The sequence below is a fragment of the Apodemus sylvaticus genome, chromosome 12 (genome assembly GCF_947179515.1).
Source record: "Apodemus sylvaticus chromosome 12, mApoSyl1.1, whole genome shotgun sequence".
Classification (NCBI taxonomy): Eukaryota; Metazoa; Chordata; class Mammalia; order Rodentia; family Muridae; genus Apodemus; species Apodemus sylvaticus.
The window spans coordinates 24,710,013-24,732,118 of record NC_067483.1 but is presented as its reverse complement, the minus strand read 5'-3'; the positions used below and the strand labels follow the sequence as shown (position 1 = coordinate 24,732,118).

At 44.0% G+C, this 22,106-nt stretch overlaps 1 protein-coding gene across 1 annotated transcript in view; it reads right to left on the bottom strand.

Annotated features, from left to right (window-relative positions):
* Clasp1 (cytoplasmic linker associated protein 1) overlaps window positions 1-22,106 on the bottom strand; it is a 230,916-nt gene that overhangs the window by 70,165 nt on the left and 138,645 nt on the right. The window contains exons 21-22 of the mRNA XM_052201268.1: window positions 16,985-17,092; window positions 13,056-13,223 (exon numbers count right to left, since the gene is read on the bottom strand). Coding sequence (XP_052057228.1) covers window positions 13,056-13,223; window positions 16,985-17,092 — 276 coding nt within the window. The remainder of the gene's footprint in view (window positions 1-13,055; window positions 13,224-16,984; window positions 17,093-22,106) is intronic.

Below are 22,106 nucleotides of genomic sequence, written 5' to 3'. Positions count from 1 at the left end.
GCAGGGTGACAGCAATCCCCACTCCCGTGGGAGGCTTAGTGACACCTATTCTGGGCCATTCTCTTCTTGGGGAGGAGGTGTGAGTAAAGAAGTACTTCCCTGAGTTTTGTTTCGATGTAAAGATGAACGCTAGAGAAACAATGCCAAGCAGGTGGTCAGGCATCAAGCTATGAACAGAACCATAAACATTCAACAACTCAAAAAAAGAACAACACAGGAGGGCAAACATGAGGCACAGACATGCCAAGCGCTGGCTGACACGATGACAACGGAGGCGGACATGGTGGGAGGACGATGGAGAGGCGGAGGCATGCAGTTAGCACTTGTTCACCTGACTGCCCAACAGATTCAGCAGTGGAGAGAGCGCTAGTGGACCTGGAATGCCGTCGAGAGGCTGCATGTAAAAGGAACGGCAACACCCACAGGGTTAACACACAAGTACCAGGAATGCGGGGCTGCCGCCACCGAGGCCGCGTGCCCCATGAAGGAATGGTGCTGGGTATGAATGGACAGCAGGACTGGCCCCATACTGATGGGGGCCGCCGGCCTCACACAGCTCGTACACACACAGGCATGACAGAGGCACCCATCACAGTGCTTCACACTAGGACGCACTGACGGACTCGGACTCCAGAGTCAGATCCACACCACGAAGCTTCTATCAGCCATTATGGAAATAAGGCACATGAGGAACATCAGGAGTCAGAGCGCCATCTGACCCCAGGGTGGACAGCGAGAGGATGGACCGTTAACTCAGCTCACGAGATGAGTCACTGGTATGTGATGCATATGCCACCATGCACCAAAAACAAAAGCAGAGAGGTTCATAATGGCATCTCAACAGAAATGCATGGGATACAAGGGGCTCAGCAAGCGCATTTGCCCCTGGAAAGGCTCGGTGTCTGCTGCACAAACGCCCTAGTTGTTAGTGTACTTGTTTAACTGTGGGGAGCCCATGGGTGCTGAGTGTAGAAGATTTCCTTGGAGCCACAGCTGCAGGAGGATGAGCACCATTCCAGAAACACACGTGGCAGGCCTGGTTTGCCCACGGCTAGCTGTGGCCTCGGTAATATACCAAACCTGTTTCTCTCACCAGTTCCTCCCTCTTGTCTGACAGGGAGACTGTTAAAGGGGCACACACAGCAGTGCCAGCACACAGCTGCGCTTGCGACAGGATTAGCACTGGGGCAGCAGACAAGGTCAAAGGAAATCTATATTTAGGATAATATTTTATGATATTTGTAATGTGTTTATGAATTCATCAACCTGAGGAAATGGATGTTAAATTCCATCCTTGTGAAGAGAGTAACTTTGAAAAATAATTATAAAATAAGCAATTGATGTGAAATGCTGACGTCACAGGTCCATCTACCACTCAGCTAGCTCGTGCAGTGAGAAGAAGCAGAGACACCTGCTCCCTTGGTGCTCCATCACAGAATGTCCACGTTTAACCAAATCCCAGCAAGGCAAGCCCTTTACTCCTGTCCAATATTGTGCACATATTAAAACTTACACATTTACTCATAAAGCATCGACTAAGCCCCATATCACTTAATAAAATATACACCCCATGGCAGATGTGATATTAAAAAGCAAGTATTACCTGTTAAGCAATACAAATTTTAGCAGCTTGAAATTAAAAAGGTGGGGAAGGGGACTTTCTTTTTGGAAGATTCACGCACAAAACACTGAGCCGATGTATCTAGAACAAGACTTACCATGCTCCTGGGGGAGGAAGCTGGTTAACGTTGTGCTGCGACCAGAGCGAACTGCGAAGATCTTATCTACCACACCAGCGCTGTGTCTTGACAGCTTACACTGACCATGGTTTTAAGCAATACTTGGTCTGTCTGTAGGTTTCTTAAAACTTATTTCTATGGTTTGAACTCAATACTCTAGAGTACGACTGTTGTGTAATGACTCCTCTGTCGAATTCCCAAGCATACACTCAGCAATGGACTCCATGGGGGACCCACTTGTGTCAAAGCCTGACTGGCAGGAGAGCTCTCCAGTCTGTGACTTCATTTAGCTCTAGGCTCTCAAGATGCTTCAGCATAGTGCTACAAACTTAAAACGACAGATAGAGCTGTAACCTATGCATGGCTGTAACCTATGCACGGCTGTAACCTATGCACAGCTGTAACCTATGCACCGCTGTAACCTATGCACAGCTGTAACCTATGCACCGCTGTAACCTATCCACAGCTATAACCTATGCACGTCTGTAACCTATGCACAGCTGTAACCTATGCATGGCTGTAACCGATCCACGGCTGTAACCTATGCACAGCTGTAACCTATGCAGGGCTGTAACCTATGCACAGCTGTAACCTATGCACCGCTGTAACCTATCCACAGCTATAACCTATGCACGGCTATCCCTATGCACGTCTGTAACCTATGCACAGCTGTAACCTATGCACGGCTGTAACCAATCCATGGCTGTAACCTATGCACAGCTGTAACCTATGCACGGCTGTAACCGATCCACGGTTGTAACCTATGCACAGCTGTAACCTATGCAGGGCTGTAACCTATGCACGGCTGTAACTTATCCGCATCTGTAACCTATCCACAGCTGTAACCTATGCACAGCTGTAACCTATGCATGGCTGTAACCTATCCATGGCCGTAACCTATCCACGGCCGTAACCTATCCACGGCTGTAGCCTATCCACGGCTGTAACCTATGCACAGCTGTAACCTATGAACAGCTGTATCCTATGCACAGCTGTAACCTATCCACGGCTGTATCCTATGCACAGCTGTAAGCTATCCACGGCTGTATCCTATGCACAGCTGTAACCTATGCACAGCTGCAACCTATGCACAACTGTAACCTATGATGGCTGTAACCTATCCACGGCCGTAACCTATCCACAGTCGTAACCTATCCACGGCTGTAACCTATCCACTGCTGTAGCCTACCTACCGCTGTAACCTAAGCACAGCTGTAACCTATCCACGGCTGTATCCTATGCACAGCTGTAAGCTATCCACGGCTGTATCCTATGCACAGCTGTAACCTATGCACAGCTGCAACCTATGCACAACTGTAACCTATGCATGGCTGTAACCTATCCACGGCCGTAACCTATCCACAGCCGTAACCTATCCACGGCTGTAACCTATCCACTGCTGTAGCCTACCTACCGCTGTAACCTAAGCACAGCTGTAACCTATCCACGGCTGTATCCTATGCACAGCTGTAACCTATCCACGGCTGTAACCTATCCACAGCTATAACCTATGCACACCTATAACCTATCCACAGCTGTATACTATGCACAGCTGTAACCTATCCACAGCTATATCCTATCCACAGCTGTAACCTATGCAGGGCTGTAACCTATGCACAGCTGTAACCTATCCACAGCTGTAAACTATGCACAGCTATAACCTATGCACAGCTGTAAACTATCCACAGCTATAACCTATGCACAGCTGTAACCTACGCACGGCTGTAACCTATCCACGGCTGTATCCTATGCACAGCTGTAACCTATGCACGGCTATAACATATGCACAGCTGTAACCTATGCACAGCTGTAACCTATGCACAGTTGTAACCTATGCACAGCTGTATCCTAAGCACAGCTGTAACCTATGTACAGCTGTAACCTATGCACAGCTGTAACCTATGCACAGCTGTAACCTACCCACAGCTGTAACCTATGCACAGCTATAACCTACCCACAGCTGTAACCTATGCACAGCTGTAACCTATGCACAGCTGTAACCTACCCACAGCTGTAACCTATCCACAGCTATAACCTATGCACAGCTGTAACCTATGCACAGCTGTAACCTATGCACAGCTGTATCCTATGCACAGCTGTAACCTATCCACAGCTATAACCTATGCACAGCTGTAACCTATGCACAGCTGTAACCTATGCACAGCTGTAAACTATGCACACCTGTACATTATGAATATGCTTTCTGTCATTAGTCTCTAAAGGCACAGCACAGGCAGCATTTGCCCAACATTTACATTGTGTTTCATATTATAAATAATCCTGTGACAGTTTAAATGTATGGGCAGGAGGCATGGGGAGCACACGCTGTGTGTTGTGTAATACTCCAACATTTTACAAAATGGAAGTCAGCATCTGCAGGCAACCCTGGAACCAATTCTCCACAGAGGCAGAGAGCGTTTTGAATTTAATGAAACATGATTTACCTTTCTTTCTTTCCTAATAAAGTCTGGCCATCTAAGTTTACTCAAAGATAACTGATGGATGTGATTATGGAAATCAACAAGGAACAGGAAGTGTTCAGGGACACACAGCAAGCTCCCACAGGACAGCCACTTGCTGGGAAGCCTCTCTGAATCCCCAGGTCCTATCCTCAAGCCTGGAGACCAACACTTCAGGACAGTCTTGTGCCCTCTGCTCTGCGTGTGGCTCAGGATGAAACCTCACTAAGAAGCATTTAGCACACTGCTGAGCAACGTGCGAGACATTCACCAGAACTGCGTTTGAACAAGGCAGGCTGGGAGTCAAACCATGCCTGGTTCTGCAGCTTAAATGTATGACTGTGAGACTGGGCTTGGAGGCTGACCATAAGGTGCTCTGTCTTCAGTGTGAGAGGGACTGAGGGCACCTGTGCCAGCTGATGCTACAAATGGTGCCTTTTAGTTACTCCTTGGATACAAGCCTGTGGAACAGATTTAACCCAAAGAGGTTGGTTAAAAGGCACACTTTAAAAATTTAGCTCAAACAACCTTTCCTACTTCCCTGACACAGCAGAAGAGAGCAGCTGGTAAAGCCTGAGTGTATTTGGAATTATAGCTTCTGCCTTGGGCAATAGTAACTACACAAAGCAATATTTTGGGATGTCACCAAGACATTTGAGAGGTCTGTTTACCCAAAGAACAATCAATTGTTCAAGGTTTAATCTAGGTACAAAGAATTCATCCCTCTTTGCCCAATCCACAGAAAGCATGTAAGAATTCAAGGCTAGGTCTACAGACAGTGTAAAACGTCAGCCACCAAGAAAAATGCTGACCTGCTTCTAACAGACAAAATCATCCGCAGATTGAATTGCTTGCTCATGTAACCGGTTGTTTGAACGGTCAAATAGTGAGCCAAGACGTATAAGGTATACAGCCTGATTTAAAAGGAAAAATCGCCAGTTCATTCCAGGGAACACAGTATCACTGTTGACCCAGAGCTCAAGGGAACTGCAGCATATCTGATACACACCGGGAAAGCTACCTGCCTGAGGGACAGGAGATAGCTGACAACTTCAAAGAAGGAGCCCTGAAGTAAGAGAACTGTCTAGAAGTGTCTGGAATCTGTCTTCAGAGCCTGCGTATTGACTTCGATCACTGGCCTGCCACTTTGATCTACTCCTGCCTCTCTCTTGGATCAACACGTAGAGTGAAAATATCAACTGAGCAACTTAGAGTGAAAAAAATCCCTGAGTGCTGAGGGCCTGTGCCACTGGGAATGAGGGTCATGCAGATCTAGGTCTAATTACAAGGTCACGTCTGCTCTCACATTCATTAAGAGTACAATGTACACCCTGACGACACCACACACGCCAAGCAACTGAAAAATAAACCGTTGAAGGATAAAAAAAAATGTTCCTTTCATTAGTGTTGATGGACATCTTTGGGAACAGATAATCACTAAGAAATGTAGTGTGCCCATTTTAGAGCAAGACAAGGTTCTTAAAACTAAAAACAAAACTCACTTAACTTCCAAAATGTTCTAAAATTACACTCTGTTCTCCCTTTCAATACTCTCTCCTGGGCTCGGCCGATGTGGCTCAGAGCCTAGCACCCTCAAAGCTTGATGCACTGGTTCCATCCTTAATACCACAAAATCCCTATAGAAATTAATCTTTAGTAAAAGCAAAGGAAAACCAGAAGTTTGATGACCAAGTGTAAATTCTGAGTTCCCCTCCCATGCAGGCAGGCAGCCATTCTCTTCAGCTGAGTTTTGCCTTAAGTTAGGAACTACCTCAATGGGTTTGCCCAGGGCAAGGGACCAGAAATGGCCATGGCAGAGTGATAGGGTGTTTCTGCCTCTAATGTGTGAAAACTGGAAGCTGCTAAGGTTTAGCATGCAGGGGACGACAGGGGTGACGAAGGAAGAGGGAAGAGAGAAGACGGGCTCACAGGGCAGCAGAGGAAGCGGTCATTCCACCCAGCAGTGGCTGCACAGGCACTGGGAGCCCCTGCGCAGCGCCTATGGGTACTCACCGAGTGGTGTGAAGCCCCGAGCAGGGCTCGTATCGCGGCTGCTCTCACGGCTGGTATCGCGGCTGCACCCCTGACTCATGCTGGGTCGGGGGATACGGCTGCTCCGTGCTAGCGTGCAGCATGAGGGGTTTCAGAGAAGGTGAACAAATTTAATGAAGACAGAAAATCTCACAAGCATCAGTCACATTCGCTTAAATGTAATTATGACATTGTCTCTGACAGGAAGCATGGGTGGTCCTGCCCATGAAGAGGTCGCACTGACAGGAGGGTCTGTCCCTCAGAAGGCTGCAGGTTTAAACCTTGAGGTGAAGTCACACTTAAAATGTGAGAAATGAAGTCTTCCAAACAATCAGAGTCTGAAGCTTTAGCAGACATATCAAGAAGAGCTTAGGACAACTTCACAGTACCTGGTTCCCAACGACCACTGAAGAGACCAAAGACTCTTCTACGAACATCCCTAACAATAAGAAGATGGCTGGCTCACATTTTCCCCAGGGTATCTTGCTCTACAGAGAAGCCAACATGCAATCGTCACTGGAAAGCCTGCCCACAGTCAAGATGGAAGCATTACACACACACACCAGCTATCTAAACCAGCAGGTGTAGAGTCAGGACCGGTGCTCATTATTTCCTGGTCTCTACAGCTAGTACACTGACAATCTTGGTATTTGGCCAAGAAGATTCCTCTACTGGCCTTGGAATAATTATTGTTTTATGATTGTCTCTGGAAAGTTTATTATTCCCAAACATTGAAACATTAAGACTGTAAGACAAAGCCGTACGTTTAACATCTAATATTTTGACTGTGACGTTCAGAAAGATCATGGTAGCGGTGCTTCTCAATTTGAAGAACGAGAAATAAGTTACAAGTAAAACATTCTTTAGAAACACTGCTTGCTGATGTGGGAAGAGGGATACCTAACACCGCAGCTGCCAGGGACATCTCATCCTCAGAGGTCAAGACTTCTAGACCAGGTAGAAATGGTTGAGACTGGAAACAAGTGAGCTTGATTCTCTGGCATAAAAACAAGCATATCTTCTCTACCACAATGAACACCGTCCATTGTTTCAGAGCAAAGATTTACAGCTAACTATAACAAGAACACCTCATTAACCAGAATCATGGAACTCTCCAATAAAGAAGAATGTGTGAGTGAGAAATGAAGCCAGCGTAGCGTGTGCACAGTAACTTGTGCTGGGGTGAAGCCAGACCCCAGGAGCTTGCAAGAGATGTTCAGATGCTTGGCAGTCTACAGGCAGGGAGATATGATGCAGGAATGTACTCTGAATTATCTCCCTCTAGGGCCTCACTAGAAATTCCTTAAGTCTAACAAAATGACACAGAAAAATTGAGGTTTCCACTTACAGTACTGCTGACTAATCAGCAATTCCTGTACCATTCTACACAGGTACTATAAAGAGGGCAAGAACAACAGGTGCCAAGCTGTGCAGACCAACACACAGGAGCGCCCTCAGATGTACACAGCAGGGCTGCTTATCTTTAGAGATTAATGCGCCTGAGCCACAAAGAGACCTGTACAGCTGCCAGCCTCACTGGGCTAGCCACTTGGCCTTCCTGGTTCTCATCTTCCCAACATGAAATTAAGGAATAAAAAAGCATCGCATCATTTATATGAGAAGGATTGGAGACAATGCACACATACGTATTTTGGAGTTGCTTGCCAAACAACATACATGGAAATCCTAATCTTTTCTACTGTCTAATCCAAACCAGGCAGTTTTCATATCAATGCAAGCTCGGTGAACTGCAGTCTAACTTTATCCTGCACCCGCCTGTTTTCAAGTTCATAGAGACACTGCAGAAATGAAGACAGGTATTCCCTCTGGAGTAGATCTGCTTTATGAAGCCAACAGAGACCACTAACAAGAAAAACAGCTGTGATGTGGAGCCAGGCCCACACCCGCTTCTTGACAAGCCACACCCTACTGGTGTGTCTTCCAGAGAAGTCATTCACCCACTGTGTTCATGGGTTCCTTCATGATATGACACATAGAAAAAGAAATTCTGTCCATTGCTTTGTCAGAAATCTTTCCATAAATGCCCAAACCCTAGTAAAGGGCATTTTGTGGTAAGACTGGCATTTCTTTTTCTTTTTTTATTTGATATATTTTTTATTTGTATTTCAAATGATTTCCCTTTCCTGGCTCCCTACTCCCCGCAAGTCCCATAAGCCCTCTTCCCCCCCCCCCCCCCCGTTCCCCCATCCACCCCTTCCCACTTCTCTGTTCTGGTATTGCCCTATACTGCTGCACTGAGTCTTTCCAGAACCAGGGGGCACTCCTCCATTCTTCTTGGATATCATTTAATATATGGATTATGTCTTGGGTATTCCAAGTTTCTAGGCTAATATCCACTTATCAGTGAGTGCATACCGTGATTGATCTTTTGAGACTGGGTTACCCTCACTTAGTATGATGTTCTCCAGCTAAGACTGGTATTTCAAATGTTGGGTAATTTAAGTCACAAGAGAAAAGACACCCACTTACAACATTAGTTCCAAGGCTAATCTACAGGAAGATCTAAATAAAGCAAGCACAGAAAAATTAGTTTTATAGATTAAGTGGTCAAAACTCATTCATATAATCTCCATTAATCCACCTACCAGCCCACGCACCCATCCATCCATCTGTCTATCCAGAGTGCAAAATCAGCTTGTCTTTTTGAAGGCAAAAGTAAGGAATACCCTTAAACACTATGATACAGGGTGAAGTCTTATCAGGAAGTACAAAACAAGCGGTTTTTCAAAACTTTGCCAGCATTTCAGATAGGCTTTCTAGATGGACTGCATTTGAGGAAGATGAAGTACATTTTGTTGCCTGTTTCCCTTACACTGCCCCCATGCCACAGTCTTACTAAGTTTTGTGTGGCAGTGGAGCGTGGCGCCTTACTTTCATCTTTATTTCCGTGCATTTGTACATGTCTGCAGGAGTGTATTCTGTGTGGTGCAATGCCTGCGTTAAGCCAGAAGTGGACTTCAGATCCAGCTGGGCTGGAGCCGGAGGTGGCGGTGGGCGTTCTGCTGTGGGTCGCTACAGCTCAACCCCAGGCCTCACAAGACTTCACTCTCTTAACCATAGAGTTCTCTCCCCAACCTTACTTCTCCTTTTTAAGAAAGGAGCCAAGCAGAATGCAGAGCAAAGGCAAAAAAGGCCAGAGGAATAATGAAAAGTACTGTAAGCTAAAGGAATACAGTGTCTCTCTAGACATTCTCATGTCCCAGTTTCACAGCTAAAAGAAATCATTTAATTAACTTTAATCTTCCAAAGCCGGGCGGTGGTGGCGCATGCCTGTAATCCCAGCACTCTGGGAGGCAGAGGCAGGCGGATTTCTGAGTTCGAGGCCAGCCTGGTCTACAGAGCGAGTTCCAAGACAGCCAGGGCTATACAGAGAAACCTGTCTCGAAAAAACCAAATCCAAAAAAAAAAAAAAAAAAAACACTTTAATCTTCCAAAAAATATTTTTTATCCATGAAATAAGACATTTAAAATATGTAACACTCAGTATAGGTTGCAAAATGTAATTGGTTTTTCCAGTCTCTTCATTCAATGCACAGAAGAAGCACACCACAGGCAACTGCTAACAATCACTAATGATGCTCCTTGTATGTTTTCGCATCTGTAAAGTCTTTAAGAGAGACCAAAGTGGAACAACTTTCAAATGTGCTCCCCTAATTGTTTGGGAATTAGGAATTGTTCAGCTTAAGGAGGGATAAGACTGAAAGAAAGGGCAGGGAGGAAAAGGGGTGGGGGTGGGGCGTGTGGAGGCGGAGCACCATGTGGATGCCTGCGAGCCAGGGCAAAAGAGCCTTGCTTCTTCATTATCCAGTTATATATGCTTTTTACTTAGTAAGTTTTAAACGGCAGCTGAGTGTGGCACCTGGAATCCCAGCTCCCGGAAGGCTGGGCAAACACTGTAACTAGGCCTCCTTGAGCTACAGTGACTTCTAGGCCAACACAATGAGACCCCATCTCAAAAACAAAACAAAACAAACAAACAAACAACAAAACAAAACATAAAACATCTTAGATGTCAAATAAGAGCCCTGGCATTTCTATAACAAGAAATGAAAATTTAGCTAAATGTATTTAAGATAAAAAAAGGAATAATTTGTAGATTATCACTAGAATCGGTTTTGTTTTGTTCGTGTGTGTGTGTGTGTGTGTCAGGACAACTGTTGGGGGCTGGCCCTTAGTTTCCACCTTGCTCTGCCCTGAGTCATGAGCTCCCGGCTAGCTGGCCTTGTGGGCAGCTCTTTCTCCACCTCTCACCTCACAATGGAGAGCTGGGATTACAGCACGTGCTCCTATGGCTCGCTTCTTTTGCGGGTTCTGGTGATCTTGTGCCAACAGGTTTGTGTAGCTAGCAGCTTTACCACAGAACCACCTCCCTGGCCTCAGAATTAGCTTCTAATGTAAATTCTAAGCCTAGTGTAGCTGCCATTAAAACGTAAATGGTTTGGGGGCTATAGGAAACATTCTTAAAACACGCTAAGCTCTTCTGAATATTTGTACTTAAAATGGCTAAACAGTAAAGCAAATGATTAGGTACATAAATATATATCTAGTATAAACTCAATAATCACAAAAGACTATTATAGAAAAATGCTAAACACCTACCACCTTATAAATGGAAGAATGTGAAAGCACACATGTGTGTGTGTGTGCGTGTGCGTGTGTGTGTTATAACTTATAACAAGCAGAAGCAAAATGCCTTCCATCAGAACCTTATGCATGATCTTAAAACTCTAACAATACTCATTGTCTTCATAGGCACCAAGGGAATAAGTTCCTTCAAAATAATACTGAAAACAGACATGGTAATGTACTCCCAGCACCTGGGAGATGAAAGTAGGCAGATCTCTTGAGTTCTAGGCTAGCCTGGGCTACATAAGACCCTGTCTCCAAAAAATACAAAAGACAAAAAATATCAACTTCAAATAAGAGCTCTTTGAAAGGAAACAAACCCCTTTTCTGCTGTTTTAAGACACTGGCTCTCAAAGCTCAGAAAGTACTCCTTTCCACTGTACACAACAGACTGTGGATGAGGACCGTGGGCGAGCGGGCTAGGGTTACGCCAGATGACTGAAGCTGCGTCATTCCCTAGTTCAAGAAGAATGTGAAAGGTTTTCTGGTGGTTAACAGATTAACAGCTGTACTCGACATGTCACCAAGGAGACATGCCTTTAGGTGTTCCTAACAGGGAGTTCCTGACAGGGTGAACTGGGGTAGGAAGAGCCATGCTGGAGACGGGGTCCTGGACTAAGTAAACTAAGGAGTGAGCTGAAGGCCAGAGTCCGCCTCCTCCATTTGTGACAGCAGATGCAGTGTGAGCAGCTGCCTCATGCCCCTGCCTCAGGCCTCCCTGACATGGGGGACTATGCCCTACACTGAGATCCTAAACCAGACTGTCCTCCCCTAAGCTGCTGGAGTCGTGTGTTGTCACAGCAACAAGAAAAGTAACTGATACAAGTAGCACCTTTGGTAAACACTGAGGTGTCCTAAGCAGGACAGGCTGTGTTTAGATATAATAGTAGAATGCACTGCAAACATACAACTTACATAAGCTTCAGAACCCAACAATGGAGAAGTCGGAGGAGGATTCACACCTAGATTTAAAATGCCTTCCTAACAAAACTGGAGGCAAAAGCAGACAGTCTGCGGCATCAGATCTGACAATTCAGACATTTGCCCCTGGAAACTGAGCTCAAATCCAATGTTTCCGACTTCGTACCTCTTCCCCTGCCTGAGCCCAACCAGTCTGGCTGCCCCTGACCTCCATCCCACACGGCTAACGAGGCCTTGCCCAACTGCTTCTGGGACGACTCTTCTCTTTGACAGAGCATCTTTTCCTTGACTTAAAAGTAGGATAGATTGTGGGACACCTCTGTAATAAGGAGATCTAGGAGGACCCAGTGGCCATGGGGAAGAGAGCCTCCTTTCTGATGTCCTGAGCACCTACCACAGTACACCGTACAGTTTCACATCCCCACCCTTTCCAACAGACTAGAAGGGTTTGGACGGGAGACGCTAAGCCTATTTAAGTATCTTCTAATTCTTGGGTCTAAAAAAGGACCCGGTACACGGTGAACAGTGAAGTAAAAGAAAGAAAAAGGCTGAGAAAAATCAATGGGTATGAAAACTAAGCCAACAAGAAAAGTTAAAGATACATTACTCTAATTCTAAAGTAATAAATGTGTACTTAACGAAGCTGACAGATATATAATAAAAGTACATACATGGGTAAATAGTTTTTTTGGTATTATATTCAGAAAGGCTTTTACATTGAGAGGGAACACATGCATTGGAGTGTCTGTAAGGGGTTGAGAATCATTCGTATCTATCTACCCACTCTCATAGAAAAGGCAACAGGACACTAAGGTATTTAGAGTATTTAGACTGGTGTCCGTCAATCTCTAGCTTTCATGTTTCAACAAAATTATGTCAAATTATTTGAGTGTAAGAGATCAAAATAAAAAGAGGGACCCTGAAATGCTTTTGAAAGTTAATACATGTTAATGACTAGAATGAATTCAATAGAAAGAAAATGATACTAATTAGGAAAGGATTACTTTTCCAATGCTAGTGCTTTGCTAGTGACAAGTCCCACCAAGGCCATTGGAGGCATTAAGTTCTACACAGTTTTGGACTCTAATGAAATCTCAGTGTAATCTGTATAGAGCACAAAGTGCCTAGTTTTAAACACAGCTGAAGAAACTTCCTGAGCTCAAAGACAGAGCTCCCTTTGTGTGTCAGACAGTAATGACGTCATAACCGAGGTTACAGCAGTGCTGGGAGTGGGGCTTCAAGTCGTGGAGATCCTTACCTAATCCAATCCGGTTAGGACTTGTTTCTCGGCTACATCCCTGACTCCTGGGGATCTTGCTTCGTTTTTCTGAAGATGGTGTTACCGGTGGGCCTCTTGAGGAACCCCCAACAAGTCCACCACAGCCGCTTCCCAAAAGCTTCCCAGGGGAACTTGACCGGCTGCCAGCTGAAAGGGAAGCAAAATGGCGGTGAGAGACTGATGAGAATCCGGGGACACTTCAGAGTGACAAAAGGAGCAAGTTCTCACACATAGGAATTTGCATGAAACATTAAGAAATTTTTATATAAAAATAGCATTGTAGTTGGTAATTCTGTTCTTTACATGCAGGCACATAGGACTGCTTTCCTGAACTGACATCTCTGCTTAGAAGACCCACGAGGCACCTCTGAAGTGGAGGCGCAGCTTCTAACGGAGAACAGCATGCCAGACGGAAGCAGTGTTCCAGGCCCAGGTCTGCAGGAGGCCAGAGAGACCCTGCAAGCTCTCCCAGAAGCACAAGCCCAGGCCCTAAGAACCAACGCCTTAAAACTTAAGTAATCACTGGAGAAACTTAACATACAAACTTCTTAGACATTAACTTAGGGGAAATGGGTTTGATCTAACAAATGGAAGACATGAGGATGAAAGAACTAGAAATGGTTAAAAAAAATCACAGAGTAGATGGAACACACAAGCTTAAAGATCAGCAGCTGTAATGGATGTGGCTGGATATCACTCATCTATTAAAGGACAGAAATTTCACAATTCACTTCTTTTATCAGCACTGGAGATTACTAGCCAGGTGCTCTATTACTGAGTTACAGCCCAGACCCCGATACACATAAATGAAACAAAACTATATACTGTTTATAAGAATCAAATAGCATTTAAAAATCAAGCAGCACAAGGAAAAGCACACAGAGTGGCATTAGAGTAAGTAGCCACAGAAGACAGTCAGTACAAACGTCTACCCCAACAACACAGCTGAAACATAAACCGGGAAGAGCTAAGAACAGAGGGAGAAACAGGAAAAACCATCCTGCTAGAAAGCCTGATAGCCTCAGGTAAACTGACAGCCAGCAATCAAAGCTCTGAATACACAGCATGTCCGATGGCGAGCACACAAAGGCCACACAGCCACAGCTTGCAACAGACTCTGCGGCCAGAGTTCTGCCTGTGCCCAGTGAGGCTGTGGTCAACTCAGTCTGTGGAGTAACTACACCCAACTCTCTACCATTTCACGATGGATGTGACCTCACATACTCCTCTTGTATACATGAGTATATCCAAAAACACATTTGTTTTTCATTTGAACATCAAATTTTATAAATGCTAAAGCTGTACAAGCAAAATCTCAAGAAAGAAAAAGAAAGAAAGAAAGAAAGAAAGAAAGAAAGAAAGAAAGAAAGAAAGAAAGAAAAAGAAAGGAAGGAGAGGGAGAGGGAGGGAGAGAGAGAGAAAGGAAAAAAGAAAGGAAGAAAGAAAGGAAGGAAGGAAGGAAGGAAGGAAGGAAGGAAGGAAAGAAGAAAGAAAGAAAGAAAGAAAGAAAGAAAGAAAGAAAGAAAGAAAGAAAGAAAGAAAGAAAGAAACAGAGAGAGAGAAGAAACAAACAACAAAAAAAAACCCAAAACCCTAAAATAGGGAAATCACATGGGGCACATTCCCTGAGAAATACGCAATAAAATCAGAAACATAAATAAATATCCAGATATTTATAAACATTTTCTGTGCAATAGAATACTCTCAGAGAAAATAGTAACATTCTAAATACAAAAATATATAAAATAACAGCCACTTAACAGATTATCCCCTAAGTAGAGATGGCAGTAAATTTTTTAAAACAAAATATAAATAACTATTATGAGAAATAAAATGACCTATAGAAAAATATAAAACAAGCAAAATCCCTTTAGAAGAACAAGAACACTTACCCACAAATTACTTTTTTTTATTTATTTATTTTTGGTTTTTCGAGACAGGGTTTCTCTGTGTAGCCCTGGCTGTCCTGGAACTCACTCTGTAGACCAGGCTGGCCCTGAACTCAGAAATCTGCCTGCTTCTGCCTCCCAGAGTGCTGGGAATACAGGTGGGTGCCACCACTGCCCGGCCACAAAATACTTTCTTATAGAATAAAGATTTAAAAATATATCTTATAATATGTCTCAAAAATATATACCATACATTAAAAATATTATCATTCAAATAAGTAACTTTGTTGGCTACACAAGAAAATTAATATCCAATAGTGATTAAGCCACACACAATTTGAAAGGAAAAATCACTGTAAAAATCTTTAATGCACAATACCGTGAAGGACCATCCCAAGACTTGAACATAAAAGAAACTATTACGCTATGTCAGAAGCAAAAAGAAATGCATTTCAAACTCTAGAATTTGAAAATACAGGAAAAGCTTAAACATAAATGAGAGAAATTAATATTGAGTAAGAGCACAGCCGAGACAGAGCGCCAGCGACAACAGAAAGGCAAGAAAACGGCTTACCACCAGCGGGGTTAGCAGATCTGGATCCTTCGTTAGCAGAGCAGACCAAAGGACAGGCAAGAGTGGATTAAAAGACAACAACACAATACACAAGGTCAGCATGCAACACAACACAAGGCTCGTTCACAAGCACAGTAGCAGCACCACTATGGCCCCAGGAGGCTTTGCTTTATGCACAGCACAGCTTGAACAGTTATTCCAGGTCCGTTCATGAAACGTCCGTTACCATGTGCCGAGCTGTCTGCCTCTCAGCGCACACCCCAGCTCTCAGCAGGAGAGAGCAGCACACCTTGGTCCCCTGCGCCCCACTTCCATGTTTAACAGGACACCAGAGGCTGGAAGAGCACTGCTGCGGGCTGTTTTCACCCTTCAGTGCTTATGAGCATCCATACTCTTCAAATATCTAAAATATCGCACTCCTTAAAGACCCTAAATCTAGAATTAACAACTCTACTTCATATCAAACCAGGACTATGAATGTTATATGCCCACACTTTTGGTTAAGTATATTTACCTCAAAGTCAATCATTGTTAAAACACTGAATTTGTATGTGTGAGCCTGGGGTGTAGGATCAAACATGTGCTATGCAGTGGCCTGTGTTCCTATGAATGCATCTGTAACTGAGGAGCCTCGAGGCTTGGCCTGAGTGTTCCTGAGTTTTAAGATTTAAACCTCTCCCAATCTCCTAAGTCCCACTAGAAAAGCAATTTTCCCGTCCTCCTACATCCAGGTGACATTTGCACTTCAAAGCCAGAGAGACATATTACGAACTCAGCTGTGGTGGGGAACCTGGAAGAGGCATAGTCAAGAACTAAAAAACAAAAAAAGAATTGTAAGATAATCCTCAGCTCCCATTCCCCAGAGGAAATCACACTGCAAAGACAGATTACGTATCAGGTAAGTTTTGACTTGAAAGACTTCAGGATAGGGAGTCAAAGTGTATTTTAATGTTTAATACTATCAACATACGTGTTGTATGTTCCTGTGTGTGAATGTGTATGTGGAGGCCAGAAAAGGATGTCTGATAGCTTCTTCTACTACTTCTTTTTCCAGACAGGGCCTTTCTCTGGGACCTGAAACTCACTAATTAGACTCAATGACTTGACCAGCAAGCCACAGGGATCCAGCTGTCCCCATCTCCCCGGCACCAGGATTACAGATTTGCATCAGTACACCTATTCTTATGTTGGGACTGGAAACCCAACCTCAGGTCCTCAAGTCCTTTATAGACAGAGCCATTTCCCCAGCCCATGAAACACGAATCTCTTAGAAAAGGATATAAAAACATTCTGGAGTGTTCCATCTTTTAAGCCTACCTAGCAGTGTGGTACTTAAGCGTTTCTCAAAGCCACTGGTGTCAGTAGAGACACTGAAGCCTGTTCAGCTGTGGGATGGACCACTGCAGGAAGCTAAGGTGACAAAGACAATAAAATGCACTGCTTACGTTGAGACTGTGAAACCACTTTGGCGCGACTGCGGCCCCGACTGTCGGAGGGTGTGGAGGCGACATTGGTGGTGCTCCCCGAGCTCTGCCGTCTTGTGCGGATCCGACCTGGAGGACACAGCAGAAACATTGTTTTCATAATGTCGCTATCCAGTGTGACCCACATAAGAACCCACACCACAAGCACAGGGCACTGATGTGGCTGACCACGCAGAGAGCAGGGGCATCTGTCAGCCAGGTCCCATGAGGGTTCGACACCAGTGTGACCCCAGTAGGATTAGCAGCGATGAATGTTTTCAATTCTCCACACTGGTTCTCTGGATTCAAGGAAACACAAAATGCCCTCCACAAGCCAACTAGAACTGAACACAACTGACCCCTTCCCAGCAGCAGATGAAGTTTGCAGAGGATTACAGAAACAAGCCCTAAGAGTTGAAGAAGGTTCAGGAAAGAACAGCATCGGACTGGAGGGGAGCCTGGAACCAGTGACGCTCAGTAAAGCTTCCAAAGACAGATGAGCTGTGTAATGGTGCACACCTGGGATGCTAGCACCTGGGAGGTGAGGCAGGAGGATAAGAAGGAACTCAAGGCTGCCACCGCGCTGCCGCTTGCCTGGACACACTCATGACTGGACATTTTCCAACGTGGCATTATTTCCTCTACTGAAAACTATGATCTCTGTAAAACCAAAATTCTCACAGCAATGTACTGACAAGAAAGAACAAACCAGGCAGAGAAGGATGTCTGCTGTCACGCACCTGGCCCAGGTGACCGCCCAAGGCCAGCTGGCTGGCCCCCAAGTGCCTCTGGTCTCTCTTAGTCACTCCTAAGTCAAAACCCAAGCAGGTGAACAGGAAAAACGAACATGAAAAAAATCAATTGATTTTGAAGTATTTCTAGGTACTTTTCATTTTAAAGCAGTATAAAATATGTATTGTCACACACATAACTTTTGGGTTTTTTAAATTTTTCGTAAAGACCTATAGCCATGAAGCTAAATTATAAAAGCCCTTTTGAAGGTCTCCCCTCTCCCTGGCATTTGATGACATGGTCCTAAGATGTGTTCAGGATTTTTTCAAAATTCCTTTTTTTGTAGATTAATATACTAGCATTATCAAGAAACATATGCCATTATTTTGCATATTTAAAAATTATAAAATATATTGCTTTACTCAACAACTCATTTATGAGTATACCTGTAAAACAGATTTCTCAAATGGGCTAAGGAGATTTTTTTTTATCTTTTCCATATAACTAATTCTCAAACTCCTTTTTTCCTATGAATTTATAATACCTCTTTTTCAGAGGTCTACTTCAGTTTTTATACTCAGGCAAAGGTGCTTTATTTTAATTACAAATAGTATTTAGTAGTTTTTAACATATAATGTGTCATTCACATATACGTGTGTGCATACACAAACACAAAATTTAACATATAATGTATCATTCACATATATGTGCACAAGCATACACACACACACACACACACACACACACACAAATTTGAGACAGGTTGTTTTGCAGCCCAAGCTGACCTGCTGACCTGGTAGTCTAGACTAGCAACAAACTCTCAGCAATCCTCCTGCCTCAACCTCCTGAGTCCTGGGATTTACAGTGATGTACTACCACACCTGGCTTTTAATCTTTACATACTGATCTCACATTTAGGGCTTTTGCTTGACTTTTCATTAACCTGTATGTAGAACTGGGGTTATCGTTCCAATTTTAGTATATGTGCTGCCGAAGCGAGCACGATCTGGGGTTATCTAAACTACAAATATTCTGTCAATTGTTTTTTGTCAAATTACACGTATTTATTTATGTGCCTTTATTGTCTTACTCATGTAACACAAAGCAGAACAGAAGCTGTGAAGCACTGTTGTCCAAAAGAGACTTTTAAACATGCTAGGATTAGGGTTCAACTCAGACTGTACAGGCAAGGTTTGGGGTGCAGTTACACACATACATACACATACACTCTCCACACAAAATGCTCTCTTGTCTTTTTCCAGTAGAGATGCCCTTTGTTGGCCAGTGACGATGCACACTTGTGTGTTCTGCTCTGCCCTGTAGTCCACAGTGAATGCCCACAGGTTCCAGAGTTGAGCCAATGTGCAGCAGGCCTTTCGCCTAGACCCCGCCCCCGATGGTGTCTGGAGCTGGGGCTGCACTGCTTATCTGGATTGGCAGTGTGTTCTCAGTGGAGGAAGATTTTGGCTAATAAATTCTATGTATTTCACTCACTAAAAAAAGTTTGATTTCTTCTGAGCACCACTGAGTAGTTGTTTCATATTTCACAACAGACGCAAGTCCTATAGGGTGCGTCCTTTGTGTATTCTTCTCTGATGCGTCGCCCACACAGTGCCTTCAGCCTGACATCTCATATCTGGCTCATTCAATCTTTGGAAATCCTAAAGAAACATCCAAAAGTGGCTTCTTCTGTGGAAGTTCAGTGTACTCACAGGGGCTACACACACATACACACACACACACACACACACACACTCGAACTATTTAATTCTGCAGTAGGGGGTACAGGGAGGGAAACTCCACTTCTGTGTCCACAGAGCTCACTATAAAGAAGTAAGACCCTGAGACAGCAAGGGGAGCTGAACATAGTTTTCCCATGTCTGCCTTTTCATGGACATGTGGCCCGTTGCCAATGCCGCTTGGCTTTGGGATAGAGCCTTGCACCTTTGGTGAGCTCAAAGTCTAGCTTTCTGTGTGCCCTAGGACTCACGCTGCTATGCTATACAGGAGCAGTCCGAAAAGTCCGTTTCTTGGTTTTGACCTGTCCTTACTTTTTAGGGAAGCAGATACATAGTCTGAAAGGCTTCTGGTGTACTGTGTTCAGGTATGTGTCTACTTCATGGGAAAAGGAACTGGTTTTTACTCTAATTAGTTGACAGTTTAAAACTTAAAGTGCCTGAATATGTTTTAAAGAAAAGACAAGGAATGTTTTGTGATCTTCAGGAGAATCACAAACTACACAGAAACCCATGAGAACACACTTCAGCTGTGTACTACGACTAAATGACAGCGTCAGCACAGGAGTGAAAGATGAGGTAAAACCAGCCTGAGTGAGAATAATAAATATAACTAAACAACTGCATGACAGTGAGGAAAACTTAGCCGGAGGGGCCAGGAATACACTAAACACACACACACACACACACACACACACACACACACACACACACACACAAAGAGCAAACAGCAGACATTGGGGAAAGCAAGAAATTTAGAGATTCAACGCCTTCAGTTCTCAGAGAAATAAGGATGACTATTCTGACTTCAAGCATTTTAACACTACTGAGGATTCTTGTCCAGTCACGCCCTTTGTTTCTTTGTTTGCTTGTTTTTGTTTTTTTTTTTGTTGTTGTTTTGTTTTCCTTTCTCATTCTGGAAAAGACCCTAAAGCTGTGGTCTAGATCCCTAGATCCAAGTTACAGGCGCAGTGCTGAACAGTCAGTCCAGCCCAAGGCCCAGAAGACCCACAACCAACTGTGGGGACTGTGAGAAACCAAGCAGTAAAAGTTGAGCAATAGTCAACCCCAAACTTTGGAAGCCAACAGTCCTGACATTCTGGTGGCTCTCTTGGAGCTATCTCATGCGGTGCATCGTGGGTGTAGTGAGTGGTGACATTGTTATTGGCTTTTGCTGTTGTTGGGTTTTAATGCACAAACGTTTCTGCTCTTGCACAGACATAAGGAAGGTGAAGGCTTCTCACATTTTTTACCATCGCCTCTCACGTAAGAATCACTTTGGAGTGTGGATGAGAATGTCTGATTTTAGAGATCAGTGGTTTCTTGTTGACTTGAGTTTGCTCAATGAATCTCAACTGGGGTCAGGACAGAATCTGTAATGACTTTGAAATGGCCCCAGACATACTTATGCCTTCTTGTACTGTGGAAAGTGATGATCTGGGCACCGATCACCGAAAGCATCAACCAGTTCTGAAAAGTGTTGGCGTGTATTCAGGGGAGAGATCATTCTTTACATAAAAAAATAAAGAAGCACGTTTGTCTCATTTGTATACTCATTTGTAATAATTCATATTAATAAATGGTAAAACTTTATATGCTAGAGAACTGTTTTGAAGTGGAATTCTTTATGTCTGAGTGTTTGTCTGATCCACATCCTTACTGCAGATCCTGTATCCGCAGGGCAGGAGCTAGGCATCCATTCTTGGGTGAAGAAGTAGGGAGTAGCGAGGTCAGGATCCTGGGCCTAAGGCAGCTGACGTATCAAGCAGCAGCCTGGCTGCACTCAGGCTGTTTCAAAGCTCCTAGGCCCATCTCAGTTCTCTCTGCACTGGGCCATCCCAGCAAGCTCAATTGCTTACCTCCCGACTGCTGGAACACAATGAAACCAGCCCCCATTCCTGCATAGCTGGGTCTCAGTGCATCTAGTATCTGAGAACTTGATTCTCAGTCAGTTTTGCTACCTACCTATCACTTCTACCTCAAAAGAACAGCTTTCTTCATATTTTTTAAATGTACAACATTTTTTTTTTACTTTTATAGACTTATTTTCATTTATAAAGAAGGGCCCAATTACTTAAATTCAGAGGTTTTAGATAAATAGCAACACCAAATGGTTACTCCATAGCAAAATCAAAGTAAAATTTAAGTTCTTATTCCTAGATGGCAGAGTGAAGCTATGTAACCTTTACAGTATACTCTAAATTAAATTCACCAAAAGTTAAACAAACATAGCTCTGTGTGTGTATGTGTGTGCGTGTATGTGTGTGTGTGTGTGTGTGTGTTGTTCAGGTGCATATGGAAGCCTGGGCTTGACAATGAGTGTCTTCCGCAATTGCTCTATTGCACACTGAGGTAGGGTCTCTCAAATGAACCCAGAACCTGCTGATTCAGCTAGTCTATCTAGGAAGCTAGATCCAGGCATGCCCTGTCCTTCTCCCAAGAGCTAGAATTACAGGCAGGCCACCACATCCAGCTGACTTTTTGTATGTATGTATGTATGTATGTATGTATGTATGTATGTATGTATGTATGCATGCATGCTGAAGATCTGAATTCTGGTCCCCACACTTGCATGGTAACTGCTCTACCCAATGTGTCACCTCCCCATGCCCTAACATGACTTTTGACTTCACCTT